At 36.3% G+C, this 23,070-nt stretch overlaps 2 protein-coding genes across 5 annotated transcripts in view; one reads left to right on the plus strand and one right to left on the minus strand.

The window, feature by feature from the left end:
• Positions 1–217: 217 nt before the first annotated feature.
• On the plus strand, positions 218–19,383 carry TRMT13 (tRNA methyltransferase 13 homolog). Of its 3 annotated transcripts, XM_043575663.1 has the most exons (11): positions 218–364; positions 2,836–2,882; positions 2,971–3,037; positions 4,968–5,030; positions 5,223–5,292; positions 5,448–5,554; positions 5,902–6,069; positions 8,433–8,505; positions 13,461–13,535; positions 16,745–17,177; positions 17,481–19,383. In XM_043575663.1, the coding sequence occupies exons 1-11, from the start codon at positions 218–220 to the stop codon at positions 17,674–17,676; spliced, it is 1,446 nt and encodes a 481-aa protein (XP_043431598.1). In that variant the 3' UTR covers positions 17,677–19,383. The 3 variants fall into 3 exon arrangements, with proteins under 3 accessions (XP_043431598.1, XP_043431600.1, XP_043431599.1); XM_043575665.1 differs by lacking the exon at positions 16,745–17,177 and having other exon boundaries at positions 17,481–17,688; XM_043575664.1 differs by lacking the exon at positions 17,481–19,383 and having other exon boundaries at positions 16,944–17,154.
• The window catches only part of LRRC39 (leucine rich repeat containing 39), a 30,151-nt gene continuing 24,384 nt past the window's right edge, over positions 17,304–23,070 (minus strand). For both annotated transcript variants that reach the window (XM_043575667.1, XM_043575666.1), the window contains exons 7-9: positions 22,313–22,465; positions 20,992–21,131; positions 17,304–17,956 (exon numbers count right to left, since the gene is read on the minus strand). In XM_043575667.1, the coding sequence (XP_043431602.1) occupies positions 17,901–17,956; positions 20,992–21,131; positions 22,313–22,465 (349 nt within the window). In that variant the 3' untranslated portion in view covers positions 17,304–17,900. The remainder of the gene's footprint in view (positions 17,957–20,991; positions 21,132–22,312; positions 22,466–23,070) is intronic.

Here is a 23,070-nt window from a genome sequence, read left to right on the forward strand (position 1 = left end):
GGGATAACAGAAACCGAGGGAAGGTGCAGGAGATTTGGACCTCCTCAGCCACCATCAGTTTTTTCCGGTTTTGCAGGAGACGGTCGGCAGTTCCGGGTATTAGCCTGCGTGGCGGGACTCGCGGTGGCCATATTTGTTAAGGGAAGAGGACCCAAGGGATGCGGAGAACTTTTCTTCCCTTCGCCTAATGTTTGCCATCCCAAACGAACCCTGAATTATGGCGGCTTCTGCGTCGACCCCCCACACGACTGACTTTCCAGCTGAGGGTCGATGCAGTTACTACGTAGAAAAGAAGAAGCGGTTCTGCAGGATGGTGGTGGCCGCGGGGAAAAGGTTCTGTGGGGAACACGCTGGAGCCGCGGAGGTCTGGTATTACCCTACCCTCTCGAGAGTTGGGAATAAGTTTCTTGGTCCGGCCCCTCGCCTCTGACAGATTTCTGCTGTCACCCTGGATATTCTAGATTTTCCTGTACTAAGCGCAGTCCTGCTCTCCCTAGGGAGCGATGATGAGTCTTAGTGAAGTGCAGTGGTTTCTTGTACTAAGTAGAGCAGCGCCAGTAGTAACCCGTTCATTTTGATCCTAACTCTTGGGAATACTAGATCTTAATTTTACTCCAGACCACCGTCTCTTAAACTCCGCCCACTCTCCCCTTTCCTGAGGGGTAAAGGTAGTTTAGAAAGAATAGTGGTCAAAGATCCCAAGGTTTCACTAATTGTGTTCTGATTGTTTTGTGAGTGATAATCACTTCTTTGTGAATGCGGTTGAGAAACTTTTGAAAAAAATTTATTTATACATACGAGTCTTTGATTGTTGAAAACAAACAGATGGTTACCAAAGAGGAGATGGGTGAAATAGGTGATGGGGATTAAGGAGTGCACTTCTAATGAGCACCGAGTGATTAAAATAAAAACGTAAGAAATATTTACTTAGAGTACAATCTTTTGAAAGTAACATAACTGCTGAAAGGGGTAAGGAAAGATTTAAAATCATGTAAGAATTGGATCTTTTTCAAATCGGTAACAGGAAGGGTACAATTTTGTTTGATAATACAGTTACACATATAATTGTACTGTCAAACGATATACAGTTGGCCCTTGAACACGTATTTAAACTGCCCAGTCCACTTACATATTTAAAGATGAGATCAACATCCCTTGATCAAAAAATGGGATTTCTGATAGAAGAAAGTTTTGTTCTCACTCTGAAACCTTCTACTTCACCTTAATGAGACATCTGGAAGATGAATGCAGTTGGTGACAGTAGTAGAATATGACTAGATCCTTACAAGCTGATTGGTATTCCTGGAGAGGAAGGAATGTTGTTATTGGTCCCTTGAAGAAAAATTGCAAGATAAGTGAAAACACTTTGCATGACACGATTTGGTTTTCAATGTGGCATCCTACTGAATCTGTGATTTATGATATAATGGGGTGTATGTTTCCATCTTTTTGTCTTAAGTATCATATGTAGTTGAGACCACTTGTACACATTTTACCCACTGTTTGTTGTTGTTTTCTTACCCACTGCTTCTTAACTGAAGGTGATTTTGCCCCCCTGCAGACCCTTGGCAATGTTTGCAACATTTTGGTTGTCACAACTGAGGAGAGTGTTCCTGGCACCTAATAGATAAAGCCAAAGATGCTGCGAAATATCCTATGATGCAGAGGACAGCCCCCTCCAAAACAGAATTACCCAGCCCAACATGTCAGTAGCGCCAAGGTTGAGAAACCCAGTTTCTAAACCCGAATAATAAAAGTGCTTTTTTCCCCCAACTCTATGGTTAGGCTTTGGGGAGTCAACGTAGAGTCTTCCCTTTTCATGGAGGTTGTATTTTAGAGTCAGCAAATAAGGAAGAATAATGCACAGTTTTTCAAAAAATATTGAAAAGTCTCTTAGCTTTCCCATGAAATTCAGTCATTTCATGGGTATACTGGGAGGCATTCAGAACTGAAATAAACTGAAAAAAGAATTGTTAATAACAGTGAACAGTTAGCATTTACTATATGGCCAACGACATGCCAAGAAGTTTTTTAAATGTACTTTTAATATTAGCTCACTTAATTCTTACAAGCCTTAGGAGGTGAGACATACTCTCATCTTTTAGATGAGGCAATGAGCCTACCTCAGGTCATTGAGTTAGAAGTTGATAGACCAATCCTAGGCAATCCTACTGACCTATGGTTTTAACTATTGCACTGTCCTGTTGCATACAGATTCATAAGAATATTGAATAGAATTGCTAGCACTATTAATTCTCCTTTGGTTTTTTTCTAGCACATGTAGTTAAATTCACGTAACTTAGAAACAAATGGGCTATAGCTCTGCTATACCGAAAACTTGCAAAGTCAGTAGGATTATGGCCACATACCAAATGGTTAAAATACCATATTTTATTGTTTCTAAGATAACTTCTTTTTCTCACATTTTAACATCTCTGAAATCAGAATGCACCTTAAAATCCATCACATGTCATATTTTAAATCGGCAGCAGATTTTTCTTCAGGGTGCCTAAAGTAATAGTGCAAATTATAGTCAGTGCTATTATAGATTCAAAATTCCATAAGTAGACCTTCTCTATAACCTATTTGAAGTTATAAACCCTTGTCCAAAGCAGTATTTGCTCATGTATACATAAACCAGCTATGTTGGAGATTTTTGTTGTCAAACTCTGTGACCTGATTTTGCCAGTGTTTTATTAATGTCCTTTTAAGGTTTCCTTACCTTGTTTTGGGAATGCATAAGCTTATGATTACACTGAAATTATATTTAGTATCTGTAAGCAACGAACGTGATTTTTTTTTTATACAAACAAATACATCATTTTTCTTTATTAGGAAGAAAATGCTCGAAAGAGAATTCTGTGTCCTTTAGATCCAAAACAGTAAGTATGGGTCAGATAAGGGTTTTTCTATGCTAGAAAGATTAACTGTCACAAGTCTTATTTTAAATAATTTTCTCTTTAAATTTAGCACAGTATATGAAGATCAACTAGCAAAACATTTGAAAAAGTGTAACTCAAGAGAGAAGCCAAAACCTGTAAGTGTTTGATCAGTAAAACTGAGTGGTGAAATGTGTGGTATATAATGTTTATGTGTACTTAGTTGATTACAAATGTGAATATTTAACAAGGCTCTGGCCTCAGGAGACTTGAATGTAGTAAATGCATTTGAGTATATATATAGACTATGAATCCACTTGTAGTCCTAATTCAGATAATAGAATTTTATGCAACAGGAGTGTCATTTAGAAAATAATTTCACAATTTATTCAAAATATTTATTTAGTGCTTACTAAATTTATTTCAATAAAATATGGTCCCAGCCTTTAAGGAGTTTGAAAGTAAACTTGTAAATAAGGGATATTATTTAATAAGTTCAATCAAAGAAGTAAGTATGTGATAAGAGCACAGACTTGTATAAAACTTAAAATTATAGCCAAGAGGTCAAGAAAAACTTCCCAGAGAGAAAAACACTTGAGCTGAGTCTTGATTTGGCAAAGAAAAGGAAGAGGAGGCCTTCTAGGTGGAAAGAACTGTATGTGCAAAGGCAGAAATTGAGAAACTACATTGAGACTTTCAAGGAACTTGGACTTTATTCTGAAAGATGTGGGGAACTACTGAAAGATTTTAAGCTAGGGAATGGAATGGCCATATTTACCTCTTACAAAACTTTCAGAGCAGTGTGGAAGGATGGCTTGGAATTAGAATGACTAGTTAAAGGCTGTTGCTGAAATCCAGGTGGGACATGATAAGAGACTAAATGAAAGAGAATAGAAAAGGGTAGAGAATAAATGCAAGAACTATTTAGGTAGCAGAATCAATAAAACTCAGTGGCTAAAAACAGAGTTGGATATGTGAGTCTGAAAGTCAGTAGAATAGTTAATTTGGAGGTCAAATACATACAGGTTATAGGCCTTGGATTTTTAAGTTACCCAGGGTAAGAGATTAGAAGGGTGAGGGAGGAACTTGCTTATTCCACAGATATTAATTGAACATTTATGCCAGACATTGTACCAAGCACCCTGGCTATAAGAACATTACAGTCTAGTGGGAGAGACAAAAAATACAATATTGTCTATGTTAAAATTGATTAAGTACAGAGTGCTATGAAAGAATAAAGGAGATGAACCTAATCCTTTTTTTGGGAGAAATAGGGGGTGAAAGAGATGGGGAAGGAGTCAGGAGGCTTCTCTGAAGGAGTATCACATATGAGACCTACAGGTCAAAGGAGAACCTGCCAGACAGGGAAAAAAACATGTAAGGGCCTAGAAGTGAGAGAGCTGATAGCCTTGTCTGGGATTGGGCATTGCACATGACTGGAGTATAGAATATAAGGGGAGAGCTGAGTAGAAGAGGAGACTCAAGAGGTAGCAGGTGATAGAGCATGAGACTAAGGACAGAACTATAGGTGACACTGACATTAAAGGGTGAGCTGTTCCCACCGTTTAATAAAAAAAATTAAAGATATTTATTATATCACACAAAAATACATAAAATAGAAGAAACCAGACCTAAAGCTTTGTAATATCTATATCTTATCTGCTTTTGGACCTACTGCTTCTCTGCTAAATAGCCGTATATAGTTGGTACTTTGTTGTTTTTTACTCTTACACCATATGCAAAATTGACAACCTCAGTCTATATGCTACAGACAGGTGAAAACTTTAACAAAAATTACTAATGAGTTTCTTTAGACTATACACATTTATTCAGATAACGACTCACTAGAATATAAGATCCATGAGGACATAGAGATTTTTGTTGTGTTCTCTGCTATGGTGAATCCTTGACACCGAAAGCAAATTAAGGACTGCAGTAGGTGCTCAGTGATTATTTTATTCCTAAATGGGATAAAGGGAGGATGGCAGGTACAGGGTATGGGAAAAAGAGAAGTATCAGTTTTTCAGCTTAATTTTTGTGAGCTCTTCACATTAATAACAGTATTGTTGTGGTTTTGTTTTTATTAAGGACTTCTTTATTCAAGATATTAATGCAGGCTTAAAAGATGAAACAGAAATACCTGAACAATTAGTAAGTACTTGATTTAATATTTAATTTTAAAAGGTGTCTGTAAGCTGTCTCCACACTGGGAATAAGCTATGTTCCACTTTTTGTTTGGAATAAATTAATTGTTTTGAATTTAGAATGTATTTTTTCTATAGAATCCATATTATTAGTGATGGTTAGTTCCCAAACCAGCTCATACCCCATTCTTGTATATAGGTTCCAATTTCTTCTCTCTCTGAAGAGCAGTTGGAAAACTTAATTAAGAAATTGCGGAGAGCAAGCGAAGGTAAGTCTGCCTCCAGTTGCAAGTTAAAATTTTTGGAATAATTAGGTGCTTTATGAGTTGATACCAATGTGGTTTAAAAAATGTTACTACCATTGTTCAGAGCCCTACGGTTTCATGTTTGGTTGCTTAAGCTATTGTGCTTATATTTGGCACAGGTTTGAACTCTACACTTAAAGATCAAATTATGTCCCATCCAGCATTGCATGATGCCCTTAATGACCCTAAAAATGGTGATTCTGCAACCAAACACCTGAAACAGCAGGTATGTTTAGGCCATAGTAACTGTGCTAAAATTGGCCTTTTGTTCATTTGTCAAAAGCTAACATTCTTTCTAAATATAGTTATTAATGAGATTTTGTTTAGTTTATCTTTCAGAGTACAGAATCTTTCCATTTCAAAAATATGTGGAAACATATATTAAAAACTTTTGGCATGGATATGGTTCTGAGTACTGTGTTTTAAAAATCTTAAGCAAGAGAAAAAAATTTAAAGCCAAACAAAAATTACCAATGTGCACATGCTGCCATATGTAGAAATTACCTTGATGTTTTCCCCCTTGAGCCAAATGTGTTTGCTCTAGTTTATAAAATAATCTTGTGAAGTTTGCAGGCTTCTATTTTAGGTAACATTGAAAAATTAAAGTTACTTGGTCCAAGAAGATGTTTTGTTGAGTTTGGAGCAGGAAAAGGAAAATTGTCTCATTGGGTTGATATTGCCTTAAAAGATGCTGAAAAAGTTCACTTCATCCTAGTAGAAAAAGTGACCACGAGATTCAAGGCAAGTGAAACCATGACAGTATATTAATAACCAAGCTGCACTTTTCTTATTAAAAAAAAATAAGAAAGAATGATACTGAGAAACATGTCGTTTTAAGAAAATGAATGTTTTGCATTAATTTGATGTAGCTTTTTATTCTGATTATATTCATGACCTAAACTGAAGGTCATTTTTTAATCTAAATTTTGATAGTCCATTGAGCTGTGTTCTTAAAACTATTTGCAGAGATAAGAAAATATGTGGAAAGGGCCAAGCTCAAGCTAGGAGTTAAAAGTCTTGGGTCCTAACCTACCTGTGCCACATACTAACTATTCATTCAGTAAACATTTACTGAACATACCATTAGGCACCATGATAGACATTGAGTGGAAGTCAAGACAAGTCCCTACGCTCTATTATTTATATTTAGAAAGGAAAGACAAATGAATTATAGAGAAGTATCAAAATATGAAAAAAAAACTGTACAAAGTACAGTGTAAGTTCAGAAGAGGGAGTGACATGTTTTATTTCAGGGAAGGGATGCAAATGGCTATATAGGAAAGGTGATGCCTGAGCTCTGTCTTGAAAGGAGAATCACATTTCCTAGATAGAGGGTTTAAGAAGCATTCTAGGAAGTATGAACAACGTAACCAAATACCTGAAACAACAGGGAAACATGGAAACATTTCACTATGATGGGAATGCATGGTTCCAAGTAGAGTTCAGTGGTGATGAGATGGGAGAAGAGGGCTAGACTCTGGAAGGTGTCATATTTTATGCCAAGGGAAGGCATTTGACTTTAGCCAGCTACATGCTGGGGATACAGGGGAACAAGTTTAGTTCTTGTCTTTGAGAAGCTTACATCTAGGGGGTAGACTTACGAGTATTTCGGTTCAGTTTGCTAATAAGCCTCTTACGATAATGGTGAGTACCAGAAGCCCTTAGGAGCGTGAAGATAGAACACCAGCTTTAGTGTAGTGTGGGTCACAGAAGGTTTCCTAGAGGAAATAACTGCTGAGAGGAGATTGAAAGAATATGTAAATGTAAAAGTTGGTGAAGAAACTAAAAGGGCTTTTTATTGTTTTGTTTTGTTTTATTTTATTTTATTATTTTTAATGTTTATTTTTGAGAGAGAGAGAGAGAGAGAGAGAGAGAGAGAGAGAGAATCCAAAGCAGGCTCCAGGCTCCAAGCTGTCAGCACAGAGCCCAACATAGGGCATAAAGCCTCAAACCATGAGGTCATGACCTGAGCCAAAGTCAGACACTCAACTGACTGAACCACCCAGGTGCCCCAAGAAAGGCTTTTTAAACTTTTTTTTTTTAATGTTTATTTATTTTTGAGACAGAGAGAGACAGAGCATGAACGGGGGAGGGACAGAGAGAGGGAGACACAGAATTGGAAGCAGGCTCCAGGCTCTGAGCCATCAGCCCAGAGCCCGACGCGGGGCTCGAACCCACGGACCGTGGGATCGTGACCTGAGCCGAAGTCGGATGCTTAACCGACTGAGCCACCCAGGCGCCCCAAGAAAGGCTTTTTAAAAGTTCATCCTAACAGTACCATTAAAGATATAGCAGAAGATTAATGAGAGATTAATGATAAGATTAATTATCCAGTAATTCAAGTAAGACATGGGCCAGAGCTGAGGCTGTTGCAGTAGGATGGAGAAGAGAAAAAAAGTGTGAGAAATGCTAAGTATTTGGAAGCAAGGAGACTTGTTGATTTATTAGTCATTAAGTATGAGAGAGGAGTTATTTCGGGTGACACTTTATGGCTTTAAGTGACTTGTGGTGCCTTTTACCCGAAATAGGGAATATACAAGGAGAAGAGGAAGAATAGGTTCGGAGAGAGAAATGATGAGTTTAGTTTTGAATGATTTTGCTGTTGAAGTAGAACTTTCTAGTTCACAACTGGGTATGTGCCTGGTGCTCATCAAAAAGATCTGGGCCACAGTGTAGATTTGTAAGTCATAGGCACATAGACATAGATCAGAATGGTGATTGTGATCTTTCAGAGAGAGTAAACGGAATGAGCCAAAAATAGTGTATTATGGGCTAGCAAAGGCAAAGGAGCTGGCAAATAACCTTAGGTTAGTCACTTAACATCTTTGAACCTTAGTTCCTACATCAGTGAATTGGGACATTTTAGAGTTAAAGGAAATAATGATACATAAAAATTTATAAAATTTTCGAGGCTTTTAAAAATGTATGATACTGTTTTAGAGTTTTCATCAAAGAATATATAATCTTAAATTTTTTAATTAGTGATTCTGTTTTTTAAGTATTAAAAAATAAGATGGGAAATTATTTCCTCCAAATTTTGAAAACAAATAGAAATCTTTTTAAATATAAAAAACCATTGTTATGATAATGTTATTTTTGTGCAGGTAGATGGCAAACACAGGAAGAAAAATTCAGTGTTTGAGAGACTTCAAATTGATATTCAGCACTTGTGTTTGAGTAAGTTGCATAACTTTCAGTTGCTCTACCATGAATCATAGAAGTTTCAAATTCTGAGGGTTGCTTAGAAATCCAATCATGCAGAACAGTGCTTCAGTGAAGACAAACTAAAATTAATGCATTGTTAATATAAAATGTTATATCTAACATTTGAATGAATGTAAATTGAATTAGGGTTGGAACTTTTTTCCCTTTTTTTTTTTTTTTTAAAGAGAGCAAGCATGCAAGCGAGGGAGAGGGACAGAGGGGGAGAAAGAAAGAGAATCTTAAGCAAGCTCCATCCACGCTCAGCATGGAGCCTGACACGGAGCCCGGTCCCACAACCCTCGGATCACAACCTGAGCCAAAATCAAGAGTCGGACGCTCAACTGACTTGAGCCACTCAGGCACCCCAGGGTTGGAACTTTTTAAAATGGGGTTTCAGTATCAATTAGAAATGAAGTGTCATATTAGGAAAGAGTTTAAAAGTGTTAATAATATGTCCCTATATTATTTGTTTGTCTTGTTTAATTATGAGTCTGTTCATACCATACACTAGCCTTCTACCTATAATTAACATGACTTTACCTAAACTGTTAAAGAATTAAGGTAGTTCTTTGTCTAGCTGATGGCAAAAGATACTTCCTAGAAAGTAGCAAAGGAAATAATTCATCTCTCTGTATACAAGTCCCATTTTGTACACACACACACACACACACACCCTTCAGTCCTACTCTTTGTGCCTTTCTGTACCTTTTTGTAGTTTTTCATATTAATATAGACATGTCCTAGTAACCTCTTCCATCCCACTAATTAATACAGCTTTGTGAAGCAACCCAGCATTTATATATAAATAACTGTATTTAAAATTATTTAACTGAGTATATTACTTTTCTAAAATTGAAAATTCTAGACAAGTTTTTATGGTGGGTGTTGAATTCTTATTAAGCATACTGAAAAGTAGCCTACCATATTTCTTAGTTTCTATATGACTATTCTGTGCCCACTCTGTGCCCCCATTCCATATTTTAAACCAAAATAAGAGAGATTAATAGGGAGCAAATATCTACAATCTAGTTCACTACTGCCCTTTTAGAATTTGTACCAGTTGAAAAATCTCTCTCCTGCTAAACAACGACCTACCTAAAAATATAGCCACCAGTGAAAATGTGAATCATATGGGCGCCTGGGTGACTTGGTCAAGTAAGTGTCTGACTTTGGCTCAGGTCATGATCTGCAGACTTCCATACTTTGGCTTTTTCTTAATTTTGAAAATAAAGACTTAATGACACACTGAGAGGGATTAAAGGTAATTTTGAAATGAGAATATGACATTCAGTTAGAGGACTTCTCTTCCTGGGGGCACGGTTGGAATTGACTATTCATCATTTTAGGGAAAGAGAAAGAACAGGAAGTTTCTATTGAAAGAGTTCACCGGAGACATCCCCCCTTTGTTTTTTCTTCATTTATTTTCTTTTTTGGGCTTTTCTTAAACTTACATATGTGTGGTCAAGAGTCAAATAGTGCTACAAGTTCTTAAGTTTTTATAAAAACAGCACCAACCACTTCCTCCCTGCCATGGTTCTCTCTTTAAATCCAACCACATTTACCTCTTACAGGTGAATTTTTATATTTATCTCAAGTGTCTAACAACAGGCTTTTGTTTTTGCTGCTCCTTTTTTTTTTTCAACCATTATCTGCTGGTTTTTCCCAGTGGAAGATAAAGATTTTCTACTCCTGCCCCACCTCAAGTGCAAACATTTCCCATTCCTCATATTTCTAATATGCACTAAAGATTAAATCATCATTTTTTTTATCACAGGAACATGTATTAAATTACTTTTTCCTGTACAGTTTTTTGTTGTTGTTGATAAATTAATAATTTATAATTTTGTTTACTTGGTCTTTTAAAAATGTATTTGTTGTAATACATTCATCAAGTATTCTATTACTTTCCATCTTCCTAAAATAATTCTCCCCTGTATCCTTCAGACATGTTCCAGTCCAGACTGGATGCCCTCTGTTCTTGGCGCACAATGATCAGCATTAAAACTCTCTTCAGTCTCATCCTAGGGATTTCTTCGACTCTCTGGATGGGAATTTCTTTTTCCATATTTTTCCCCACATCTTCCTCTGTTGAGTTACTCTTTCTTCGGGCAGAGCACCTCTTCCTATAGCTTCCTGAGAAACAATGCATTTGAGACCTTGCCTTGTCTGAAAATATCTTTTATTTTGCCTTACACTTGACTTGCCTGGGGATTTGTATTTCAAGGTTGAAAATCATTTTCCTTTAGAATTTTGAAAGTTTATTCCGCTAGTATTGTTTAAACATTCAGTGCCATTCTGAATCTTGTTTCCTTTTATGTGATCTGCTTTTTTGTTGAAATTTTATAGACCCTTCTTTGTTGTCAGTGTTATGAATTTTCACAGGGATGTGCCTTCATGTGGTTATATTTTTATCCATTATGCTGGACTCTTCCGTTTATAGCAGAGGTTCTCAACTGGAGCCCATTTTGTCCACCAGGGTACTTTGGCAATGTCTGAGACATTTTTGGTTGTCATAGCTGTGGGTATGCTGCTGGCATCTAATACAGGCCAGAGAGTTTCCTAGACCAGAGGCCTGCTAAATGTCCTGTAAGGTATAGAATAGCTCCCCACAACAAAATTATTGGGGCCAAAAAGTCCATAATGCCAAAGATGAAAAATCCTGATTTAGAGATTCTAGTACTCTCGGCTTTCTGGGAAATTTCCTTGGCATTCTTTCTTTCATGATTTTCTCTACACCACTTTCTCTTTTCTCCCTTTACATAAGAATTCCTATGATTTGGGGTGCCTGGGTGACTCAGTTGTTTAGGCATCTGACTCGGTTTTGTCTCAGGTCACGATCTCAGATCATGGGTTCAAGCACCACATCAGACTCTGCAGTGGTGGTTCAGAGCCTATCTTCCTCTCTCTCTCTGCCTCTCTCGCATACTCTTTCTGTCTCAAAAATTTTTTTTTCTCATGATTTAGCTATTAGACCTACTGGGATGGTTTTCTACTCCTCTTGAATTCTTTGTTTTATGTCTTTTGGTCTCTTTTCTATACTTTCTAAAATTTTCCCAATTAATTTCTCCTATCATAGTTTTCATTTCTAAGATTTTTTTCTTTGAATTTACCTTTATTATATCTTGTTCTTTTCTCTTAATTGCCATATCTTACCTTTCTGAGGATATTAATAGTGGTTTTTAAGAATTATTCTCCCTTCATAATCTGCTTTCACCAATTTGCTCTTTTCCATTTGTTTTGGTCTGTCTCTTTCAACTTAGAGGCTGTCCTTAAACAGCTAGTGCTCCTTGATGGTATGTTCTTAGGATTGAGGGACTCAGAACTCCAAGTCCTCAGGTGGAATTGTTGACTCTGAGCTCCACTTTGGGGTGATCTGCCTAAGATGTGATCTTTCCTCTTGAGTTGGTCAGATTCCACAGAGGAGAATCTTCTGATCACCTACCTACAGGTTAAAGATCTGATTGCAAACATTCTGGGACCCAGTGGGGAAATCCATATGCACAACTCACTTATTCCTGCTCCTTTACCATACTTCAACTCTCAACTTCCTATTGCCCCTCAATATACTGACCTCCTGATGCTCCAGAGAATTCACGCATAGTCTTCTACCAAGTGGGAAAGAGGTACTCACCAAGTAGCTATGAGGTGGGGATCTGACTACTTAAGTAGACTTTCCACCAACACTATTGTAGCTACTCATCTCCACTTCCAAGGTACCTGATACCCCCAATTCTTAAGCCTTTTGAAGATTTGTGGAATAAATTTGGTTAATTCTCAGCCTTTCCCACTTTTGTCTCCTTTTGACCTCTTTCAGATTTTGTGAGTTTATACCTTTTCAGAAATCCTTTAATTCTCATTTTGGTAGAGTTTCGGGAGGGAGCAAACCAGATACTTGTATTCAATCTACCATCATTTCCCAGAAGTTCATCTGTTCTATTTTCCAAGCCCAAAGAAATAGGGGAGAGAGGAAATGAGGTAATTTTCAAGCATAAAGCAGAAGGGCTTTCTTAGACACCCTTTCCCTTCACCCTAACTGATGGTAAGTCTCTTGAACTATCTTAATTTAAACTTCTATCTTCCCTGACACAGGCAAACTATTCCACTTGGTACCAATTTCTCCTGGCATGTAATATAATACATTTGAAAGCAAGCAACAGAAAAGTTGAATTTACTAAGTACTTCCATTGGACTGTTCCACTGTACTAGGTGCTGTGGCTGGATTTGTAGTGGGAAGCATACTTTTCATTTTGGAATCTTAGAAAAAGGAAAATGAATGGGGAAAAAATGGAGGCCATAACGAATGTAGTACGTTTTACTGCATTACCTTGTGGACTTTTTTTTTTTTTTTTTTTTACTTTTTCAGGACTGTTATGAATATTTTCTTTTTTTCAAAATAATGTGAAAAGCTTAAGAAAACATTTTATTTTTGAACATGAAGATATATTTAAAACTATATAACATAATACGGTTATAATATCGAATATAATATAATACATATTATTAATATATGTTTGTCATGTGTATTATTTGCTCAAAATACATCTTCTAGCAGGGAAAGTTTTGAGTTCTTTTATCAATGTGTTAATAATATTTAGCAAAAAAAAGGCTTCTACAGAGGAAAGTCCTGGGTCAGTATATAAGAAATAACGTTGGCCTAAGAGTCAAGAAACTTTAACTTGAGAGGAAAGGCGAGAGGGAAAGAAAAGGGAAGAAAAGAAGAAAGAAACTTTAATTCTAATTCTGGCTGGTATTTATCAGGTCACTACATCTTTGAGTCTCTCATTCATCAGCAATAAAGTGAAGTTTTTGTTTCAGTCTCTTCACGCCCTAAAATCTAAAGGTTCAAATTGGTTCTCTCTTTTAGAATGCCATGTGAATGCCTTATCTCAGAAGAGAGCTAACTCGGTTCTCATTTACTTTTATTACAGACAAGATTCCTTTGCTAAGCAAAGAAAAACTACCCGTGGTAGGAATTGGAAAGCATCTGTGTGGTGTGGCAACAGGTACGTAAACATACTAATGATGTTTACATACTAGACAAACACATTAAGTTTTAGCTTTATATGGTCCCAAACATTGAAATAGTCTCTTGAGTAGTTTATACCACTTATGCTTAAACTCATTAATTTTCATAGTAGCACTGGCCCTGTGTTATATCAAATATAGCATTTTCTTATTTATCTGCTCATTTTGGCCATTTGACAGGATGAATTAAGAGTTTTTTGTGTAAATACTGAGTCATGAGACTTTGGGTTGTATTTCAACCGAAAAGGAAACAAATCATTTATGGAGACTGTATAATTCCACCCCAAAAGCTACTGAGTTTTTTTGTTTTAATTTTTTTTTTTCAACGTTTATTTATTTTTGGGACAGAGAGAGACAGAGCATGAATGGGGGAGGGGCAGAGAGAGAGGGAGACACAGAATCGGAAACAGGCTCCAGGCTCTGAGCCATCAGCCCAGAGCCTGACACGGGGCTCGAACTCACTGACCGCAAGATCGTGACCTGGCTGAAGTCGGACGCTTAACCGACTGCGCCACCCAGGCGCCCCGAAGCTACTGAGTTTTTTAAGGAGTTGCTTGGGAAGGATTGTGAAACCTCTCCCACCAGAAGACGGTTATGTACCAGGATTCTGGGGAAAATGAAAAAAGAAATGCTAGGTAAAAAATCTAAGATCTTATCTTAGCACTTAGATCTGTCAGGTGTAGCATGGTAAAGTAGAAAGAGCATCGGATAGTCTGGGATTCAGCTGTGCTATGTAACCTTGGCAAATTACATAACCTTTCTGAGCTTTGGTTATCTCATCTGTAAAACAGGAATAATAACATATAACTTACCAGGTTACATGTGAGTATCTGGCGCATATTAGTATTCAACGTCTTCTTCCTGGCTCCTGCTGATTTCCTCATCTCCCATCCGGGGATCTTGGAGCCTCCATAAAATGTTACTCAATTTGGCCAGAAATGGCTTTGAATATTGTATATCTGTGTTGTCCTTCATAGTTTTTAAGAGGACTTTCATGTACCTTACCTCATTTAACCCTCAGAAAAGCCTCTAAAGTAAGCCAACTATCCTGGGGAGGAATAAAAGCACCCTCATTTACTCTTACCCATCTAACTCAAGTTTCTCCAAAGTATGATCTATATTGGCCATTTTTCCTTGTTCCACACACTTTCCCCTCTTGATTCACTCTATCTGAATTCTCCATCACTCTACTGTCTTACTGAAAAATCTCTGCTGCAGTTGCTTGCCCTTCTTAAAATTGTTTCCTTCTCCTTTGTGATTCTTCTTTCCTGATTCTTCCCCTACATCTATGCCATTCTTTCTGGTTTTCTCATGGTCACCTTCCACTGCCTGTTCTTTAAATACTAATATTTGGACCCATTGGCTGCACACCTAATATGTCTTTCCCCTTAAAACTCTTCAATAGTTCCTAATACCTACAGCTTAAAGTCCAAGCTCTTTAACAGGACAACCTGCTGTCAGTGTGGCCTCTGCCTTCCAGCCTTTGCTAGTTCCTGCTTGCCCCTTTACTGGTCAGCAAATTAAAAGCCTGTATACTTTTTCCATGTACTGTACTGTGTCAATTTCTAATTTCCATAGTGTTTATCATCATTCCATCTGCATATCTCTACCTTATTGTGTTTCAATTTGTTATATAATAGCTAATTTAGGGGCACCTGGGTGGCTCAGTCGGTTAAGCGTCCGACTTCAGCTCAGGTCACGATCTCGCAGTCCGCGAGTTTGAGCCCCGCGTCAGGCTCTGGGCTGATGGCTCAGAGCCTGGAGCCTGCTTCCGATTCTGTGTCTCTCTCTCTCTCTGCCCCTCCCCCGTTCATGCTGTGTCTCTCTCTGTCTCAAAAATAAATGTTAAAAAAAATTTTTTTTTTAAAATAGCTAATTTAGTTAACTATGTTTAATTCTCCCACTGGACTGTGAAATTTTTGAGCACAGGGAATGTGCTAACACAATGGTTGGCATATAATAGAAACAGTAAGCATTTGAGTGAATGAATAATCTTGGCCACCACTTTGCTGTGTGTCCTTGTCCCTTTCTTTGGTGTGTGGCTTCGTCCTTTAAGTTCTTTGTAAAGCAGAGGTTGAAATAGATTGTTAAAGCTACTTCTGATTCTAAAATAACTTCATTCTTTTAATAGTTTTTCTGGGTATTCACATTTCTGAAAATCATTTACTTAGGTCTAATACAAATAAAACAGTGACTGAATATATTTTGTCAGGAAATAATAGTTTATGAAATAATAGATTAGCTATCCTTTTCTCCCAATAATGTTTGTCGACTTAAACTCATATATTGAATTAAATTTACTAGTAAAAAAATCACTTAATAGTCACTGGTGACATCTTAGGGTAATACAATTTTAAAATATTTATGTTTCTGATTGACTAAGCACAGCATGCCAGTCTAATCAGACAGAAAATATGGGTTTCACAGCATAATTTTGGGGTCTTTCCAATATTGTCATCAGTATAGTGGTCTTCAGTGGGAAATAGTCTTACTCATCAAAAAAATCTATTTGTTTAGCTTTTAGGTTTAAAATTTTCATTTTAATTTGGAGTACATTCACCTCTAAGTTTATGTGTATAATCATCGTTACATCGCAAAGCTTGCACACAAAAGGTACTCAGTAACTAACTGCTGAATGAATACATAAATACCTGTAAGGCTGCTCAGTGAGGCCTACTTTCCACAGTGTGACTCCCTCTTCTCAACTCTTCAGCTCATCAGCTTTTGCTGTGAACACCTTACATTTCAGGACTCACACCTAACATTAAATCTCAGCCGATGCCTTACCCCTCAATTTTTTTCTTTGGGTTTCTTAAACTCAAAACTTTCCTGGAATGTAAGTGTAGATGAATAATTTTTTTCTGTACAAGTCATTTCCTCAGAGCAGGAAAAATGAGAGCCAGTTTAAGTAGTTGGACTAAAAGTTTTTACAAACTCTAGATCTTAAGCTTCAGACAGTTTTGGGGGGAAGTAGATTTTATGCAGAATAAGTCACCAGAGAAAATTAGATGCTAACAAGAACACAACAAACATGAACAAATTGATAATTCATGGATGAATTATTACAAGTATAAAGCTAAGTAGGTTTTATTGTTGGGATTTTAGAAGCCATACTGCTGAATAAATGTAAAAAATACTTATTTTTAAAGATGATGTGGTTTGGGGGGCCACATAATTGTGTTTGCAGATCTTGCATTACGATGTTTGGTTGAAACCTATGCTGCCAGTTGTGAGGAAAGGAATGAAGAACCTTTAGCCAAACGCAGAAAGAATGATAAAACAGACAAAGAAATTAACCCTTTGGCCAAGGAAGGAAATGAGAAAAATGTCCCAGAGAAGTGGACCCCTGTGGCTGGCATTGTTATTGCACTCTGTTGTCACCACAGGTGTGATTGGAGACATTATGTGGGCAAAGAATATTTCAGGGCTCTAGGCCTTGGAGCAGTGGATTTCCACTACTTCCAGCGAATGAGTAGTTGGGCAACTTGTGGGATGCGAAAAACATCTTTGGAAGCCTCCAACGTGACCTCAAAGAGAAAAGATAAGCACAGTGATGACAGTGAAGAGCATGACGATGGGGGATGCAGAATCACGGACGACAGCACTGAGAGTTTGCCTGGGTAAGTGACTACTTTGAAATGCACAACACTAAGGCAGAAATGTTTTGTTATTGCTTCAGGTTTTTTTTAGATAAATGTTACCAAGAATCTATTGATGAAGATGCATTTTACCATCCAATTTTAGAATAAGTTAAAATACACTTTTATTGTGGCATAAATAAAATGTATCTTGGAAACATGGAACATAGCACCTAGTATATCATGGGTTACTTAGCAACTTTTATCAATAAATAGAAGTGACTACAATAATTTTTTCATAAACTCCTACAAATTTTAATGATGTTTTGTGTTTATTCGATTTAGGCTCCTTACTGTTGAAGAAAAGAAGAAAATAGGGCATCTTTGTAAATTGCTGATTGACCAAGGCCGAGTCGAGTATTTACAGCAGAAAGGTTTCAGTCCTGCTTTACAGTATTATACAGATCCTCTGGTGTCTTTGGAAAATGTATTGTTAACTGCTTTACCAAATCATTCTTCATCACCAGAAACAAGTGCTTAATGGAAAAGAAATTTTGAACATCTGTCTTCCACCAAAAAAAATTTTTTCAATTGTATTTTTATATTCATGAAAATATAATTTACATAGCAGATAATGTGAACTTTAAAAAATGTTGTAGCCTCATTGAACTTTGGTAATAGCTTTGATTTTTACTTTAGAAGTACAAACATTGAGTTCACCAAATTCCCAAAGTAATTCTCTTCAGCAGGGCATCTTGAGTTATATTATCCGTCAGTATTCATAGAGATTGGTAAAGTAGTTGAACAGTTGACTTGGTTATCTGAAACACACATAACATATCAGTACACAACCAGCACACTAACTTTCTATTTGTATTAATTTTGGAAATTTTTTTCCTTGGTTTTATTCACTGCTCTTTAATTCTCAAGTTCAAGATGTAATGATCAATCATCAGTTCATAACAAGGGCCAATTTGAGAATTTGGTTTATGTATGGATTTTTTGTCCATTTAGATCTGGTAAGGATAATCAGTTGTGATTTTTTTCTAATGTAAACAAATTCAGAGATGTTCACAATTAATGAATTCACCTTTCGACTTCCAGAGCCATACCTGTATTTATGTATTAGCTGCATTTATCCATGACAAACAACAAAGCTAAAGAGATGTTTTCAAGGGAAATAAGCTATTTCACTTCATTTTTTAATTGATTACCTAGTTAGAATTTCCAAAAAGATAAGATAAACCTCATTCACAAATTAAATTCGAATTTGCAGATAACTTCTGAAGTTAATTAGCTATCATATCTTTTAACAAGGACAGTTTTATACATATAAGTACAGCTATAAGTATATTCTCTCCTTTTGGGGAAAGTAATTTGGAATGAAGTGGAAATTAGATAATGAAACCAAAAACAACTTCACATGTAGGCCTCATTTAACTCATAAGCAGTTTCTATGCACAACCAGATGTTAAACTGAACCTATGGTAAGGACTGTTACTCTCTTCATATTATTCTTGAATTATTTCTGCCTTTACTTGTAAAAATTGTCTTAATCATTGGTACCTTTGCCAAGACAAAGATCTGAATTACTAATTTTAGATCCTATAATGATATTCTTAGGTAACTTTTCTATCCTGTAAATAGATCTATGATTACATGAATTCTAAATTAGAAGCCTAGCCCATTTTTAATCCCTGGCCTTTCTACTTTAATCTCTTTTGTTTTCTGAGACTGCCTAGATTCAGATCCTACCCTACCACCTCAGGGTATGACCTTGAGCAACTGCTTAATCTCTTTGTGCCTCAATTTTCCTTTTTAAATGAGGGTGAAGATAATAATACTACCTACCTCAGGAGATTGTTGTAACAAATGAGATAACGTATGTAAAATGCTTAGAACAGTTCCAAGCACAATGTAAATACTCAATAAATATTAAGTGTTATAGTACTAATTCACAAATCTATTTTTAATAACAATAGGCAGGGTTGGTCTTATTATTTCTGCTTAAGTTGTAACCTTTTTTCTCTTTTATAATTTTTATGCAAATATTATTAAAGTAAGGTAGTTGGATTATTTCTAAAGTTAATTACTCATCTTCCCAAACAAAAGAACATAAATGAAAGTAATCCATCATTCTATAATTTACATGATTTTACTGGATCAGGGAATGCTAATTTGTGTCTTACAATCTGTTTTGCATCATTGAACAATTTATGCCGAGAAATAAAAAATATTCTACAACAGGCATAATCTCAACTATGTTTCATAAAACATACATACACACACATAAGAGTTATACTGATAACAGCCCTGCACGCATTTAACTTAATGATATGTTTCTGACAATGATTCCAAGTACTTTATGCGCAGGTAAGTTTGTTGTTACACAAGCTATACGTGGAGATTGTTGTTTTCCTCGACCTTGTTTATTTCCCTTACTACGATATCCTAAGGAAGTGACTACGTGGGATATGTATATTGGTATTCTCTTGACCTGCTGAATTTGCAGGGTCAGCAAACCCCTTCAGGAACTTTTAGATGGATCTACACAACTGCCTCTTCCTGCATGTCCCACAACTATGTCCAATTTACTTCTCTTCCACTTCTACCACCAAACAGCTTCTACACTTCATTTCCCCATCTCAGCATCACCATCCATCCGGTTGCTCTAACCAAAAACAGATTAATCTTGGAGTCTTCTCTTTCTCATCATTCAATCATCAGTTCTGTCCCCATCTGTCTTACATAATTATACCCCAAACTAAGCCCCAAACTATAACTTGACTTATCTTCCTCCAATCTATTTTCTGTGCTATTGTTTCTATGACTTGCTGTCACAGATCAGATGACCATTTCCTAACATTCTCCACTGGATGTTGGTAAAATGATTTCTTCTAGCTAAAAAACTCATTTGTTTGCTTGGATTACACTTATTCTCCAAAGTAACTATCTGAAGATAAATTTAACCTTTTGATTCAAAAACTTCACAATTAAACCAAAAAATATTCACATTTTAGTGAATTATAAAACCATGATTTATATTACTCTAGTTTCAATGTTTTTATTAACAGAATTGTTTCTTTGGCTTCTTCTAATCTTGGTTTAAGTTAAAGGCTTTAGTTAAGTGATTTAATTCTTAATTATCAGAGACTAAGTGATTGAAATTTATATATCAAAACCTCACATTTTAACTATTGGTTAAAATCTCTGTTCTCTTAATAGTCATCCCTAGGCAGAATATTGTGTTGTTATTTGTGGATTGTAGAAAGAAAAAAGAAATGACAGGGAAGGTAGTGTCCATGAGTACACAGAAATATATAATAAACTGATAGAATTAGGTAGTGAAGATTTAAAGAATCACATCTTCATTCATCTGGTTGTGCTTCAAGCGCTTGGCCAAAGGAACTTGTTTCCTGTCTGTCTCTACTTGAAAAATTTTCTGTATATTTACAATTTCTCTCCAAGCCTTTATCAAAATTGTGAACAGATTTGAATTTCATTTTTTTTTCCTCCCACAATATATATATATTTTTAATATTTATTTATTTTTGAGAGAGAGAGCATGAGCAGGGGAGGGGCAGAGAGAGGGAGGCAGAGGATCCAAAGCAGGCTCCATGCTGACAGCAGAGAGCCCAATGCGGGGCTCAGACTCACAAACCAAGAAATCATGGCCTGAGCTAAAGCCAGATGCTTAACCGACTGAGCCACCCAGGGGCCCCTCCTTCCACAATATTGACCAAGAGACAAAATTTGACGGAAAAGGTAAGATGTAATGAGAAATCTATGAAGGAACTTATATATATACACATTCTTCTACCAAATATTTGGCTTGTGTTAGAAAGAAATCTCATACCTGCTCTTCTCCGTGACTCCTGTATATATATATGCATAAACTGAAGGCCAAATAATTCCCGTTCCTCTTCTTCATCTATGCTTTCACTAGGAGGAAGTGTTACTTCCAATTTCAGTGGGTTGTCTCTGAAGTTGACAAACCTAGCAGTTCACCAAAAAACAGTATTTTTATAGGTGCCGTAGAAGTGAACATTTATTTCCCTAGCGAAAGATCAAATGATAATATGGTAAATTAAAAAAAAAAAAAAAACGGTTTCAATAACCAGACATCGTGGTGAGATGTGATAAATCCTAAGAATCTTTTAAGTTTCTTTTCTAGAAGGAAGAAACCCTAGCTTTAGACAACTTATTTTCAAAGCTTATAGAAGCAACTGTTAGTTCCTACCATATATTTAATGTGGAACAGTTCAACTTCCCAGAGCAATTCCAGGGCGTCTCAAACATACAATTAATGCTATGAAATTAAAGTTTATGTGTGTGTGTGTATTTTTTTTTTTTAACGTTTATTTATTTTTGAGAGAGCATGAGCAGGGAAGGGGCAGAGAGAGGGAGACACAAAATCCAAAGCAGGCTCCAGACTCAGCTGTTAGCACAGAGCCTAACTCGGGGCTCAAATTCACAAACTGTGAGATCATGACCTGAGCAGAAGTTGGACACTCAACTGACTGAGCCACCCAGGCACCTCTTAGTTTCTGTATATTTTACAGACTTACTTGGGTCTTATTTATCATTGTATCTTCACCATCGATTACATGACCCAGTAGCTGCTGAATTGAATGAATGAATGAATGAATAAATGAATGTATGAATGTATGAATGACTCTGTTTTGGAAATTGTAGGATTTGATGTGAATTCTCATGTCTTACATTCTCTGTTAGGAAATTAAATTTTGGAAGTAAGACACTTGAGGGAGTTCTGAGAGTAATTAACTTACATATTTACTCTATAACATGGTTACCTGTGTCCATAGTAGTCTTTTAGAAGGAAAATAAGCACTATTTTTATACCTTTTGCTTTTATTTGTAGATGAGGTTTGTTAGCAGTTGCAAAGCGATTTTCATAAAAATGTCACCAACCGAGGGTATTCCTTAAAGCTGATAATGCCAGTTTGACTTTTGTTTCAAGGATTCTTTCTTGAATAACTTTAACCAGTGTTATATGAATCCTACTTATGTAATTATAGAATTTCAAAGTTGGAAAAGATTTTTAAATATATTCATTCATATGAATGAGAACTCAAAATCAATTCATAAAATTGCTCTATATTACTTTGTTCTGCAACCAGAAGGGAACATGTCTCTTTTGGGTCTACAACTTTTACCTCAGATTGGTCATCTCTTCCATGCACACTGGAATATCTTGCAGTTTATTGTTGCTGAGAACAAGAGTACCCAGGTTTTTCATATTGCTGATTGTTTCTGGCAAGCGTGTTATTTCATTCCGTTGCAGCCATAATGTATGTAGAGTTTGCATTCTGATGAATTAAAAGAGGTTTCTGTGATTAATCCATACATAATATGAAAACCCTGATTCTTAACCTAAAGTCAAAGAAAGGTAATCTTTTATAACATCTCCTTTAACCAGTATATCAGTTAACTGGTTTCACATTACCTGATTAGGGAAACTGCATCAGAGACAATCCCTACACTACAGTTCTCAGCATGTGGTGGTAGAAGAGAAACCAATGTATTTTAGTGAATTCTTCACTATTTGCATAGGATTTCTTAAAGAACTGCTGTAAATGTTATCTAATCTGAATTAGAGTGTTAGGAGAAAAATCAGAAATTATTAATATGCCCAGTTAGGGCAAGACAAGTATGCATAACAGACTCTGGGCCAGGCTGCCTACATTCAAAACCTAGACTGCACACTTACACTGTGATCTTGAGCAATTTAACATCTCCACATGAGTTTCCTCACACATTCGTAAAGTGCACAGAGTGCCTGGCATGCACTAAATAATGTTATTGTTTGGCATATTCATGTCAATATGGTCGCGTCAGATAGCCGGTTTTTCTCTCCCCAAACCCTTAGGCTTATTTAAGTAAATGAAAATATTCTGTTAAAAAGTAGCATATT

This window comes from Prionailurus bengalensis, chromosome C1, assembly GCF_016509475.1.
Source record: "Prionailurus bengalensis isolate Pbe53 chromosome C1, Fcat_Pben_1.1_paternal_pri, whole genome shotgun sequence".
Classification (NCBI taxonomy): Eukaryota; Metazoa; Chordata; class Mammalia; order Carnivora; family Felidae; genus Prionailurus; species Prionailurus bengalensis.